The 14316-nt window shown below is 43.3% G+C and overlaps 1 protein-coding gene across 4 annotated transcripts in view; it reads right to left on the reverse strand.

The window, feature by feature from the left end:
* UNC5D (unc-5 netrin receptor D) overlaps positions 1 to 14316 on the reverse strand; it is a 542759-nt gene that overhangs the window by 104255 nt on the left and 424188 nt on the right. For 3 of the 4 annotated variants that reach the window (XM_057303433.1, XM_057303432.1, XM_057303431.1), the window contains exons 5-6: positions 7098 to 7278; positions 4104 to 4268 (exon numbers count right to left, since the gene is read on the reverse strand). In XM_057303433.1, the coding sequence (XP_057159416.1) occupies positions 4104 to 4268; positions 7098 to 7278 (346 nt within the window). Of the gene's footprint in view, positions 1 to 4103; positions 4269 to 6069; positions 6238 to 7097; positions 7279 to 14316 lie in introns of all 4 variants that reach the window. The other variant, XM_048226276.2, reaches the window with a different exon arrangement.

The raw sequence follows: 14316 nt of genomic DNA on the forward strand, positions 1-14316 counted from the left end.
ATCAACTCAGAATCACAGAGGACCTTCGAAGGCTGTTCAGCCTTTGCTCTGAATGCCAGATCTACCATCCTGGGCCAGCCCCGCTGAGCTCAACTTCCAACAGTCAGTCCCAGGTCAGTGCTGATACCTTCCCTGTGCTTCTTGGGTTGGCATCTACCAAAATTTCTATTTACTTTGTTATGGATGTGTGTTCCCACCAACTCTCTGGTTCTGTGGCTGAAATGTCACTTCCTTAAGAAATGTTTGTAGGTTTTCTGGGCTGTCTCGAGTTCACACTGTCATGGGGATCTGTTTACTTTTCTTGGGTTTTTGTTTTTTCCACTCGAAGTAATATCATCTGGAGGTAATGTACCCTGCTCTCCAGCTGCCCAAATTTAATTTTAAAGTCCTTCCTATTTACAGTGGAGGTGTTTTATTTCAATTCTGTTCATAAACTGAACAAAGTTAACAAGATGTGCCTGAGACAATCTTCCAGAGATCATGTTTCTGAAGCATGTGTAGCACTTTCTGTCCAATTCCACCAAAAAAATGTAAGCATAGTCAAAAAGGACACATTGAAATATGTAGACAGGGCATAGAGTAGGAAAAGAGAGATGGAAGAGACAGGCGCAATAATTGCCTTCCTTTCAATTAGTTGAGACAAATTCTTCCCTCGTTTCCCCTGTCTTGACTATGTAAGTAAGTGCAGCACACGGGGTCTATGAGGAAGTCAAGAGAAGGTGGTGACAGAAGAAAAATTTTCTGGATGGGAAAAGCCATCTTAAGTATTTCAGAACCGGTTAATAAGAAGGGCCATAGATTTAATGACTTACAAAATACTCATCCATCACAGACCAATGGATAAAAGCCAATCCTTACTTGGAAGGAGGATTATGCTAGAAAAACGATCAGATGTCTTTATCTTTTTATTAACAAGGCTAAAAGTAGAGAAGTCTATAATGGATGGATAACAAAGGGGAGAGATTTTTATGGTAATTTGTGGAATATGGCTGCTTCTTTATCCTATGCTCCATTCCACTCAGGACACGACCCAAAAATGACAGTTTTAGCCTTGTAGAATTAAAACAACTGCTTCCACGAAAACACATGCGTATTGAGCTATCTCTGCTTTATTTTCTTTTTTAATTAAGCACAATGGAAACTTTAGTCATGAGCCACTCCACTCTGTCTCATTAAAGCTTGTTACTCACAGGCTTTCTTATTGGGTCCCATAATGGGAAAGTGTTTACTGGGGCATGGGGGAGAGATTGTTGCTAAGCTGCTAATGACACCATATGTGTCCAGATCTACATTCTTATTACTCCTGTGGGTCTGCAATAGTATATCCACTTCTGCTATGCAATATACATGAAAGCAACTGTGAATTAATCAATTGTTATACAGAAAGGCAGCTGTTGGGTATTTCTAGGAAAAATCTGTGTGTCAAAAGGAGAACCTACCATGTACTATAAATGGGCTGGAAATGGGTTTTTAATATTAAAACTCCTTGGGAGAATTAGCAAGCAGTAGTAGACGTCGTGACAACTTAAGAATACACTGGGCTAGCATGTTATCCTGCTGGTTCCATTTTCCTTTTGCTATGTAGAGTTTATGGTATAATTAAGCAATTGTGCAGGGCAGCTGCCTCTGAAACATGAACTTAGCCAACACAGAGTTTAAGAATGAGTCAGTCAAGTAGGTACTCTGGACTCTCTTGCCCGAAGAAAGGAAAGGATGGGTTTTGTTTGGGTAAAGGGAAACCTACCCTTTGTAATCCTAGATACAAAAAGTAGGCATTGTGTAAACCACTAGCGGAAAGAGTTGTTTTAGATGCACTGAGCGAACCCAGAATGAAAGTTCTCTTCTTCGGTGCCCTAGGAAAGACCGGGAAGGGACCCAGGTAATTACGGTAATGGAAAACAATGAAGCTCAGAACGGTCCAAGAGAAAATGCTTACCCAGGCAGCCTTTACTTTGATGTGATTACCGGCTCACCTTTTCAGGTGCTTCCTTTAGGTCATTTTAGTAGATCATTCGATAGACAATGTGGTGAGATTATCAGATGTAGCTTGGGGATGTTTATTTGAACCTGCTATTGTACAGATGTCTTTACCCTTGATTTAATTTCCAAACTGTCTATTCGAACTTTTCATATCAATATACCCATCCGAAATGAAACCAAACCGGCATTCAACTGATATTTTGGTTGCCGAAGTGTCACTGTTGAACTGACCTATCTCACATCTTGACGAGAAGGACGGATCAGCTATCAGGTAGCTCAGCCTTAAAGATTTCCTCTCTCTTTCTGACCCCTGTGGCATTTCTCTGGCTTTGGTCTCATGACACATCAAGGCACTAATCTCTGAAGCAGACTGATTTAAGCTTCTCAAGCCACAGCCCTTAGTTTTCTATCTGGTAGCACAGAGGGAGAGGGAACAGGCTTCTCTTATTCCTCGGGTTCAAGCTAAACACCCCACCAATTTCACCCTTCTGTTCCCGTCAATGAGGCATACACCTGTTATTGACCTCCGGCTGCGATCCTCAGAGCAGAGAAGCCGCTAGGTTCAGCAAGTAGAAAGGGCATTGGTCAGAAAACCACCCAATGCTGGTGGTTAGGCTTAGAAAAAGTTTCTTGACAATCATACCACATAATTATCTTTCCGGAAGAGAAATGTGCAAGCATAAAAGCACTGGATGTTTAGTTTAGCTTGTAATTTGGATCCTTGGACTGTTATTGGCAAAGATTGCGTGATCTTACTCTCGGGGCATTCATTTTCTTGTGGAGGGCATTTAGGTGTGGCCATCTGTGATAGCATAACACTAAGGTTCTGTGCACCAGTCACAACTGACCAAGCAACAATCACACCCAAATATTAAAGCGATCATTCAGAGCTGGCAGCTCCATCTCCAGAAATGCAGCCCTCAGGGACAACCAAGGAAATCCAGAGACTCTGTTGAAAGCTAAATAACATCTAAGAATTGAATTGTAGGTCACCCAAGAGTCAAGCAGTGCCATTGTGAAACCTCCCGGAGAGGTCGGGAACTGAAGAATTGCTTTAGGGTCATGTTTGGCATGAAAAGAAAAAACTGGAGTGAAGGAGATTCCCCAATTGTAACATGACCTAGATCCTTCTCAAAGCTCCTGCTCCATAAAGCTGTTGCCCAATGCTATTTTAATCAAACCCGGCCTTCACTGCTGAAACAGCTAGTTTTACCAAGAGCACTCTGGCAGGCTACCAGTGACACGTGCGGTGATGCTGGCATCATTTACCTAGACTGCTGTTCATTGCTTCCTGCAGAGACGGTAAAATGTAATTCGTTTTTGTTGAACTGGTAGCCACACTCTGTCTAAAAGGGCAGAATATATCCTGGTGTTGGGCTCTTATACACACACCCCTTTCCCACTGATGTAAAAATAGATCTTATTCACCTCTATGATTTCAGAGGATTCACTCTTTTTCCCTTGGAAAGCTTAGTCATTGTAGCCATTAAGAGTCCCTGATCCTATCTGACCGACATCTCAATATGCAGAAGATGGAGGCTAAAGGACGCTAGAAAACCATGCATCGGTAGACAAGAGAGGAATGAATAGAGGGGAAAGGCTCACACAGCATTTTATACTCATGGGGGGATTTCACAGTGATCTTAGCTCCAGTGCTGGACATATGCCAAAGTTCCTTGTCTTCCTAGTGATTTTATGTCCGCTATAGAAAAATGGAAATCAAAAGCCCACTAAATTACACGTGCGTGACTAATACCATACACGGCCAATGTCCACAGAGACGTTCATTCAGTAAAAGAAAGGACTTTAAAATGGCGGCCAGGAAAGGAAAAGAACTGCTAAGCTAAAAAGCAATGGTAACCACTTTCTTAAATCAGCTCTCTTGAAACGTTACTGGTTAGATTGATAGGTATGCACCTTTACGGAAGTTACGGTGATATGATATTTAAATGACCCCATCGCTACTAAAGTATTTGACTACTTGGCTACTCTTCTCACTCGTTTTCTTTTTGCTCTTGGAGAACGATTTTGCTTTCTGTTAACGTGTTCAAGCAAATGAATGGTCACAACGTTTCTTGCCATGTTGTGGACAAACACTGAAAATGTGAAACAGAAGGTGTTACCTAGAATGCAGAGACCATCTGTACAGTTTTCCGATTCCTGGCTTAGCCCTTCACAGAACTTGCCCCCGTTCCTTGGGGGTGGGGCCGTGCACTCCCGAATCCGCAGATGCTCGCACTCCGGGCTGCAGACTGACCATTCGCTCCACACTTCCCAGCTCCCGTCCACTTCAAGGGAAACAAAAGGAACCACCATTAGAGCGAAGCAGGCAGCTGTCAGGGGACTCACCCCAGGACTGCTGTTGGTCTTACGGCTGGATTTTAAAGAAATCACCACTACCACCAAAAAAAAAAAAATAATAATTTCTGCTTATCTTCTCTCCATGGTTTCTGTCCTCAAGACAGAGGCTAACAAAAGCAGTGGTGTAATTCTCTGGCTACTTCAGGAGGGGACCAGTTACTGACTTTAGGCAAGCATTCACATGCTCCGTGCTCCTGGGGTGGCTAAGAATGTCATGACCTGTTCATTCCCAGTCTGGCATGCCCAAGTGCATCTTAGCTGGACAGATGAAGCATGTGGGGGTAATCACCAGTTCCTAGTGGGTAGACAGTTTACAACAGAGAGTAGAATGAACTATCTTTAAGCCCTGAAAGCCCTAAACAATAAGAAGTTAAACCTATATATATTGATAGTATTAAAGTAAAACAGGTCAGTCAAACCCCAAGACACCAGGACTTACATAAATAGAATTTCGTGGGTCATGGATTGTAGAAATGAACAAACTGATTTTAATTCCACTAAAAATTGACCCTAGAGATTATGGCAGCTGTTGGAGGCAATTGTCCCATTACCTCCTAGGAATAGTCCAACCACGCTTATGTGGGTTAAGATAGATAGATTGTGCAATTTTTAATCTAGAGCAATTAGTCAAGAAGAGGGTAACATAAAAAGTACTGAACTTGAAGCAGCCTGGCGACTTGTCCTGGTTGTGTTCACATATTGGCTCCTGGGCAATCCCTTAGCCTCACTGTACTATTTCTGTCAACTGGGGGATAATAAAACTCACAACACAGAGCTAAATGACATTACATGTATAAAAGTATCTTGCACAGTACCTGGCACATAGTAAGCACTCAATAAATATTTACCGAATACGAGTTTAAAATGAAACTCCAAGAATAAGCTGCTGCTGAGAACCTCAGCTTGGCTCTGAGCGGAACTAGATCTGAAATTTTAAAGACCCGAGGCTCGAGTCCAGCGTCCTTGGAGTTAATGTTTTATAATGCATGTGAGACCCAGCATCAATTTATTTCTCAGTGGGAGGATATGCTTTCCATAAAGAAAGTCATCTTCCATCTCATCTATTCCTCATTGTAGAAATTGGGTTAGAGCCAGTAAGAGATGAACAAAAGAGCTTATAAGAGCCATATCTGGTCAATGAAGCCTCTATTCAGAAAGGAAGGCGAAGGCAAACACAGACCACGTGTCAAATAGAAACTGCTGTGATACTAGACAATCCCTGCCAGTTGCATTGGAAATAAATACAAAGCTGATAAGGTTAGTTGATTGGTAAGTGATGAAAAAGGGTCAGAGTTTTGCTTCCTGCTTTGTGCTCACGGACAACTTCATCCTTGTTATTGTACAAGTAAGTGCCACCAAATGGGAGAACCCAAGGAGAGAAGGGAGGGCTTAGCCCAACCAGACACGGGTAATACAGAACTACTTCCAAGCCTTCGGCTTGTTGATGGTGAGTGTCCAGGATCATGTAAATATTAAATATGTGTGTGTATGTGTGTGTGTGTGTGTGTGTATGTATACACACACACACACACACATACCCCCAAACGGAGGTATCTCACCCATGTTCTTGCTATCCTAGCGAGTTCCACACTAGCACTTTGCACAGAGGTTGCATTGTGAGAACGTGGGGGAGGATAACTTTGGGAAGGAAGGTTCTATTCGGTGCTTCCCACCAGCTTACTAGTGCCGGTGGGTCAGAAGGGAAAAGGGAATCTACACATATCTCACCAGGACAAAGAGAAGTGCAGGTTATTTTCTGCACTGACATTCCCTCACAAAAGGCCCCACCATTGAGAGGAGCTGGGTTGGTGCAGGTCCGGGAACGTTTCTGCCATCCTCTACCACAGCGAACATTGCAGGCTGACCACTCTGTCCAGGAAGACCAGCCTCCATTCACTGAGAGAGAAAAGTGGGGAGGGGAGAAAGAAAGGAGAGAGGGTTTTACTGATTGCCTACTATGTGCAAGCCACTGCGCCGGGTGTTGTGAGCTCGGCATCCAGGGACCAGGAGACCCTGCGGACCCACACTGGCTGCCCCGTCACGAGGCACCAGTGGGGCTCACCTCGCCTCTGTCCCTCAGTCTACTCATCTGATAGGAGAGGGACCCAGAGGATTTCCTCTGTGGGAAATTATGAAAACTAGGAAGAAGTCATCAACATCTCTCTAAAGCACTTGAAAATCCAGAGTACGGGAAGGAAATATCAGCATTTGAATTTCTATTACTTTAAGTGCTTCAAAAATAAATCCCAGGGCTCTTCTGTTGTGGAAGGGAATGCCTTTACTTAAACAGCCAGCAAGGTCTTCTATACAATACCTGAGCTATTTAGCAAATAGCAGTGTTTGTTTCTGGTGGATTTCCTATGCCAGGAGAGGAAGTGCCCACAGCGGGTCTGGGGAGGATGGGAGTGGATGTTGTATTTGGGACGGGTGGGGAGGCAGAAGTTGCCCACTTTGCTTCTTTTCAAACACAAACACAATGGGAGAAAATAAACGACTTGTAACATTATTTTTAAAAGAGGGATTGGAAAAGTCACTCTCTCACAGTAGTCCAGTACTGGAGGGAAGAACAACACATCAGTAGCAATAGGGATGTGTTCTCTCCCTACCAAGTGGGAGAGGCAGGAGAGAGCACAGTTATGGATGACCCCTACAGTCCTTTCAGCCCTAAACACTGAAAGTTGTAATGAAAGACACATCCCTCTACTTCTCTGCTTTCTGTCCTCCCTATCCATTCCTGGCCTTTGGGCTGGTCTTACCATAAACCACCACTGTGGCTGACAGGCTTCTCCTCTTGGCCACGATGTTGGCTGCCATGCAGGTGTAATTGCCCGAGTCCGAGAGCCGCGCCTGCCGGATAATGAGGTTGTGGTCCGCCCTGGTGTCAATGTTCTCGTCTTGCTCGGAGTCGATGGGCTCCTCATTTTTCAGCCATTCCACCTATAAGAAGAAAGGAATGTTTACTGGTCATTAAAAAGATAAAGAACTCTTTTCTGGAATTGCTAGGTGAGCAGTTCTGGTGTGGGGGAGACAGACGTTCCCGACACACAGAGCAACAGTGATTTTCCACATCCCGTCCCTTTTATCTAGCCAATTTGGCACATTCAGGGAATGAACACTCGAGTTAATAAATGGAGGCAAGAAAAGAACGCAAATATGTACTGACTTTGACCTATTTTTTTAAAAGGCGGTGGAAGAGAGAAAAGAGGGGACTACAATGAGGTCATTTCGTTGTATTTCATTTTATTGCAACTCTGATGATGACAACTATGTTTCCATGACAAGTCCAATATGGAGCTCAGAAAATCAACACCTATATGCAGAACATTGTGCTGAGAGGATATTTATGTTGTCAGACAAGGTTTCAGGTCAATGTTTGCATTTAAACACATTTTTAGAAAAGTGTGATGGGGCGTCTGGGTGACTCAGTTGGTTAAGAGTCCAACTCTTGGTTTCAGCTCAGGTCATGATCTCAGGGTCCTAGAACTGAGTGAGCCCTGCCTCGGGCTCCATGCTCAGCAGGGGGAGTCTGCCCCCCACCCCCTTTCCCTGCTCGAGTTCTCTCCTTCTGTCTCTCTCTAAAATAAATATTTAAGAAAAATTTTTTTTAAAAAGTATGATAATGTATAAAGGCCAATATAATACCGATTTGGGCAATCATAGGCAGTAAAATCCAAATCTCAGTGTTCTCTAGTCTTGGAGATACATTTCTCTGGTGATCAGTTATGTAACTCCTTCAGTGATCCAACAGACATTTAGGCTGGGTCAGACGTCCGGCACATTTAAGGCCCAGCATCTCCTCTGGAAGAGTGGACTTCTACCCTTCTCTGGGCACAGGCTAGTCCCAACTCTGACTTATTTTCTCTAGTTTGCTCCCGGAGAACCTATTTTCCTCTTTCCAGTTCTACTCTAATCCTACTATTGGCCCAAATGTCCCTTTCCTTGGACATCTGGAGAAGACAGAGGTGGAATCTTCTGCTCCCTAGATCCTCTTCTTTCCCCCAGATGGTGTGTACCACCCTTAAGTGCCCCTATTTTATCAAGCAGGCCAGTTTCACCCCTGAACTAACTGCCCTCCTTCCTCATTGTGTCCTGTGCCTCCACATCTAAACAACATCTCCACTCCCCAGTGCCATCTTGGTAGCGCTAAATGCATCTCATTCAACAATAACCGTCGAGCTCCAGGTATCAGCGTATATTATACACGGACATTTAACAGACTCATCGAAATCGTCATTTAACACAGAAAGCAACAGCAGGGGCGCCTGGGTGGCACAGCGGTTAAGCGTCTGCCTTCGGCTCAGGGCGTGATCCCAGCGTTATGGGATCGAGCCCCACATCAGGCTCCTCCGCTATGAGCCTGCTTCTTCCTCTCCCACTCCCCCTGCTTGTGTTCCCTCTCTCGCTGGCTGTCTCTCTCTCTGTCGAATAAATAAATAAAATCATCTTAAAAAAAAAAAAAAAAAAGAAAGCAACAGCAGTGACTACACCAAAGAGACCCCACACAGAAGCATATGCACTGGGGGACTTTCCCTCGTGCCCTGCCCACCATTAGCATAGATGATTGAAAGTTGGTTTTGGAGTACGATGCCTCATTTCTGTTTAAAGAATTTACCAACAAGCAAGTGGTGTCGGTTGTACAACAGTTCAGTTTAATAAGGATTTCTTGGTCTCTACAAAAAGGGATTTATTTATCAGAAGAAAACCTATTAGGATCCTTTTATCATGACATTTACCCCTAGTACTCCCCCATTAACAAGAGCTCAGAGTACGGGAAATCATCGCCATCCAAAAGCTACCCTCCAGGAGGTCAATTCTGGAAACTAAAGTGATGTGAAGAGCCAAAAGCAGAGGTCTGAGAACTGCTTGTACTAGCAAGAAGAGGGGGGAAAAGGAATGTGGTTCAGGGCCAGGAAGTAACGAAGCCAGACTACAACCCCAGGAGTTCCTGACAGGATCACCTCGTCCCAGCCTGGAGGAGGCCTAGGCACTAACGATGACCCCTAAGCCCCAAAGCACTGCTCTGCTTAACCAAGCAGGACAACGGAAAGGATTTTAACACACATTCGAGCCCCAGTCTGTGACAAAATGCCCTGTTCCCCACTGACCCTGCATACTTTATAGTAATTCCCTTATTCCCTGATGAATATTCAAACACACACGGGATATCAGAGGGGGGTCTGGAGAGTTGGGTAAAGCGAGATAGACAAAACCATATAGCCTCTTCTTTCATGGGTCTTAGAGTTAATGGGCAAGGTGGAAATAAAGAAGTCGGTCCACATCGCCACCAGAAAACAAGAGGCGGGAGTCACACTGTCACCAATATCTGGGATGAAACGCTTACCGTAAGGCCGACAGGGATGGATTTTTAAAATCCTCACCGTCACAGCTATGTCACTGGAAAGGAAGAACAAACTGGTCTGCTTAAAGTAGGTCTGGGGAGCTTCTGTTCCACTCCACTCTCCTGGTTCAGAAATTCCGAGTGTAAATTGCCCCGTTTTCTGATTGCTTGTTCCCTTCCTCTTGCTATTTGTGGGACCTAGAAAGTTGTTCCCTGTGTCCCCACCTAAGTCTTCTTTACCACAGTTCCCACAAACAGCTGGTCAGTAAAATCGGGCAGTTCTGATCCAGAAGGAAATTATCTCTAGCGAGTAAACAGCCAGAAAGAGCTCTGGAGACCAAAACCAAAGGAGTCCCAGCACCTGGAAATCACAGAAAGCTTTCCTGAAGGAACTCCAGCTCAGAAGAAATCAAAACCGCCATCATCAAGTAGAGGTTGGCCTCAAATTGCAAACTTGCATAAGAGTAAACCATACACAAAATGAAACAGCCAACAAACTAGGGAAATATTTGCTACAAATGCGGCAGATAAAAGGGGGAAAATATGATGATCCGAGGACTCATAATCTCAAGAGCTCAAGCTCTCATACACTGATGGTAGAATTCCATCCTTAATAATACAGCATAAAGATGAAGGAAAAAAGGGACACCTGGCAATTAAACAATGAATAAATATCCTACACCACTTTTAAAAAGTTACATATAATGAAGTTTTTCCTACCAAAATACCAAAGACTAAAATTCTACACACACACACACACACACACACACACACACACACACACACACAGTGGTTTGTTTTTTGCTGAACTTGCAGAGCATGGGGCGTTTCTGCGGTTGCAGAAATCCCCTACCACTATCCCCTTTCCAGGATGGGAACGGCAGCCTCTAACCACCTGGGCTGTTGCCTGCTTTCATTCTCGCCTCCACAGTTGATTCTCCATGAAGGAATCAGATCATGTCGCTTTCTGGCTCGAAATCCTTCAATGGAGAATCTAAGAACAAAATAGCAAATCCTTATCAAGGCTAACAAAGTCCTTCCCAGTCTGAACCCCCAGTTGGTTCTCCACCTCAGATGCTGCTAAGCAACCCCTGCTCCCACGGCTCCAGCCCTCCCAGACTCCTGCCTGTCCTGGAAAGCTCCATCAAGTTCCCACCTCATGGCCTCAACACTTGCGGATTCCTTTGCCTGGGAGGCCTTTCCCGATAAGCACCCTCATGGCTCAATCTCACTTCTCATTCAAGTCTCTGATCAAATGTTACCTCCTCAGAGAGGTCTTGCCTAATACACCCTTTTCCTAAGCAGCCTCCCTTCCCTTGCCCATTCCCTGCCCTAGCTGCTTTAATCTTCTTCCTAATATTTATCTCCATCTGATAGTCTTAAAGAGAGTAATGCCTTTTGTTCTTGTAACGATGATCCTAGGAATTTACTCAAAAGAAAGTATTAGGGCTACACCAAGGATTTAAACACAGCAAATTATTTTTGGTAGAGAAAGAGAAAAAGGGAGGGAAGGAGGAAGAAAAACGTATGCCAAAGCCACATGCCAAATAGAGCTTTGTTTAAATAAATCATGATGTAACAATATGATTTAATGTTACATAGACATGAAAAGTCCTGATTTCAACTAGTGAAAACACAGAAAATGCTCCTAATAAATGAAAGAGTTAAAATGCAAAATTATATGTTTAGCGTTGTCATAAATTTAAAACAAAAAAAATCATGAACATATATATACTTAAAAAATGATTGGAAGAAAATGCAGTATGTTTATAGAGGTTTTAAGAGAAACCTTTTCTTCCCAGTGGTTAATCGTGGCATATTCAACGGAAAGCTATTTAGTAATCTGACAAAATCACTTTAGCTTAAAAAATCTCTCTTAATTACCATGTGGCACAGTGGTTTTCAAATTTATATTTAACCATAGAACGTTTCCTCAGTTTAATGCTTATCTGAAAGCCCAAGATGAAAAAATAGATAAGGAAATTTCTTATAACGCTGAAGAAGTGAGGTTATCAGAGCCACAGATGGGAGGGACCCCAAGCTGCATTAACATGGCCATTCCCAGAGCCACTGTTGGCAGAACTCCAGGACAGATCATGCCTATCCTTCCCTATGTCAGTCATGCCCCAGAGAGATGTTCAGTGCACAACCTGTACCACCATAGAAGTTGCCCCACCATACGATCTACCCCCTCCCCACCCACATGTAGTATGGACATATGCAGTGGTCTGCTGCTGGGGCTTCCCAGATCATGGTTTGCAAAACACTGATCTAGGATGAATGCGGTATCGTAGTTACATACATGTCACGGTATATCAGTGTTTATGATGTCATGACGGAGCTCCCTCAACCCAGTTATGTCTATAAACAAGCAGCGCATTAGGAGACTCCTAACTGGGGGACTGTGTTTTTTTTTTTTTTTTTTTTAAATCCGTAAACTAATAGTTTATCCATTAAACTGATGGCAGGATCTTTATGAGGAAATCAGTTTGGTATGTTCTGGGCTTATAAAAATGAAGAATTGCTTTTGGATTTACGCTTTTGTCACTTAGAGAAATTTTAAAACATTTTTGATGAGCTAAGTGCTCCTAATGTTGAGTAGTTTAATAAATAAGATAGCAAAAGCGTTCCCTAAACCAGCAGCTGCAAACTCCAATGTTCCTGGGGGCCAGGGAGGAAACATAAATTACCGAAGAGGCCCTGGGTACAAGACATCCATGCACATCGCTTGCATATTAAAGACAAGGGGCTGCTCATTTCCCCAAAGGAATGAGCTCACTCTCATTTGTCTTAAAAAATATTATCACTTTCTGTCTGCTTTTGTTTTTCCTATTTTAGGTAGAGACATGAGTATTAAAAAACACCCCCCAAAACCCCAAAAACCCAAAAACCAACAACTATAATGAAAGTGACAACGACTTCATTTTTGCTTAAAAATCTCTCGCTTTTAATGTATCACGGCAGTCTTTGAATTTCTGGAGTATTGAGCCTCCGAGTCAGGATGTATGGGAAAGTGGTGGCCCTTTATGACAAAATGTAGATGACCCGTCAGGCTCAGACCGTGGCTACCCCTGTAACCAGAGCTTCCAGCTCTCCCGAGAAAACCAGGGACGTAGAGTCTAACGTTATATATATATATATATTTTTAATGATTTTTTATTATATTATGTTAGTCACCATATAGTACATCCCCAGTTTCCGATGTAAGGCTCGATGATTCATTAGTTGCTTATAACACCCAGTGCACCATGCAATACGTGCCCTCCTTACTACCCATCACCGGTCTATCCTATTCCCCCACCCCCCTCCCTCTGAGGCTCTCAGTTTGTTTCTCATAGTCCATATTTCTTGATTCTAACACGATGGCTCAACATCTATTGTGAGGGCCAAACAAAATATATCTGGGAACGAGATTCACTCCCTCTTCTCCACGGATACAACACACCAGCTTTCTGGCCACCCCCCTCTGGCCACAAAGAGGAGCTCGGTGTCCTTCACTGAAGTTAATTCCTTTTCATTAAATCTGCCTCCCCCGTCATCCTAAAATGTTCCGGTTCATATGTATCAAATGCCACTCTCAAGGCTTTCTCGTGGAAATATCTGACAAGTATCATAAGGGCACGAATATTGGGTTAGAAAATTATTTTACAAGAGGTTGCCAACACCGGGAAGGCCCTAATTAATCCCTTAACAGAAGCAACACAAATTTTCAAATTAGCATTATGGGATCAATACATTGACCGCCTCGAGGCTAACGGACATCTGTATGACTAAAGCCGAATGACCTCGTGCTAACAGGTCATCTCTTGGACAGAGAGGCTTACCAGTCCAGAAGGTTGTTGGAAGCATTCGCCCCTCAGAGAAATAGTTCTTCATACGTTTCTCCTTATTTGGTTTAGATGGATAATCCCAGTTAGGAGTGTGTGAAGAAACTAGTTACTTAGAGGTAATGAGCTTATGGATTTGCAGGATGCCCGCATCTATTAGCATAGTGTTATGTACAGATGGTCTGCAATTTGTAGATTTTTCCAGTTTATAAACAAATCTGGAAAAGCAGACCATCAAAGACAATTAGATTTCGTGCCAGACAGCAGGTCCCTGATTAGTCATTCTGGTTAGCGGGGGACTGAATGTATGTAATTGATGAACCTATAGGTTTTCTCAACAATAGGCAGCGAAGTAAATAGACGGGGAGGGAACCTCCTTTGGAAGAGTAATGGGTTGAAGCTTTGTGGGGGCTTACCTTATCTGAGACCTGGGTTATAGGTGAAAATGGCTGCACGACACCTGACATTTCACCTCTACTGACCTTTTGTCAAAGATATTTATGAATGTACACACATAAGCCTTACACTTAAATGTTTATTTCCACCAGACACGATGTCACAGTTCTAATGTTCCTGTGCTTGTTCTTAATATTCCATAAGAGAATGAGAAGGCAGTGTTACTAACCTTTCAGAAATGTAAAAAACAAAACAAAACAAAACTAGATTAGAAAGAAAAAGCCATTGTAATAGGCCAGCTCTCTCCCCATGCAGGATCCCAAACCTCTTCTTTGAACTCTAGAAAGCATCAACCGGAAACTTTTCCTTAATATCGCAGAGAAAATGCCAGTGAGGACCATTTGTCGATATCAC

Source organism: Ursus arctos, unplaced genomic scaffold (genome assembly GCF_023065955.2).
Source record: "Ursus arctos isolate Adak ecotype North America unplaced genomic scaffold, UrsArc2.0 scaffold_27, whole genome shotgun sequence".
In the NCBI taxonomy this organism is placed as follows: Eukaryota; Metazoa; Chordata; class Mammalia; order Carnivora; family Ursidae; genus Ursus; species Ursus arctos.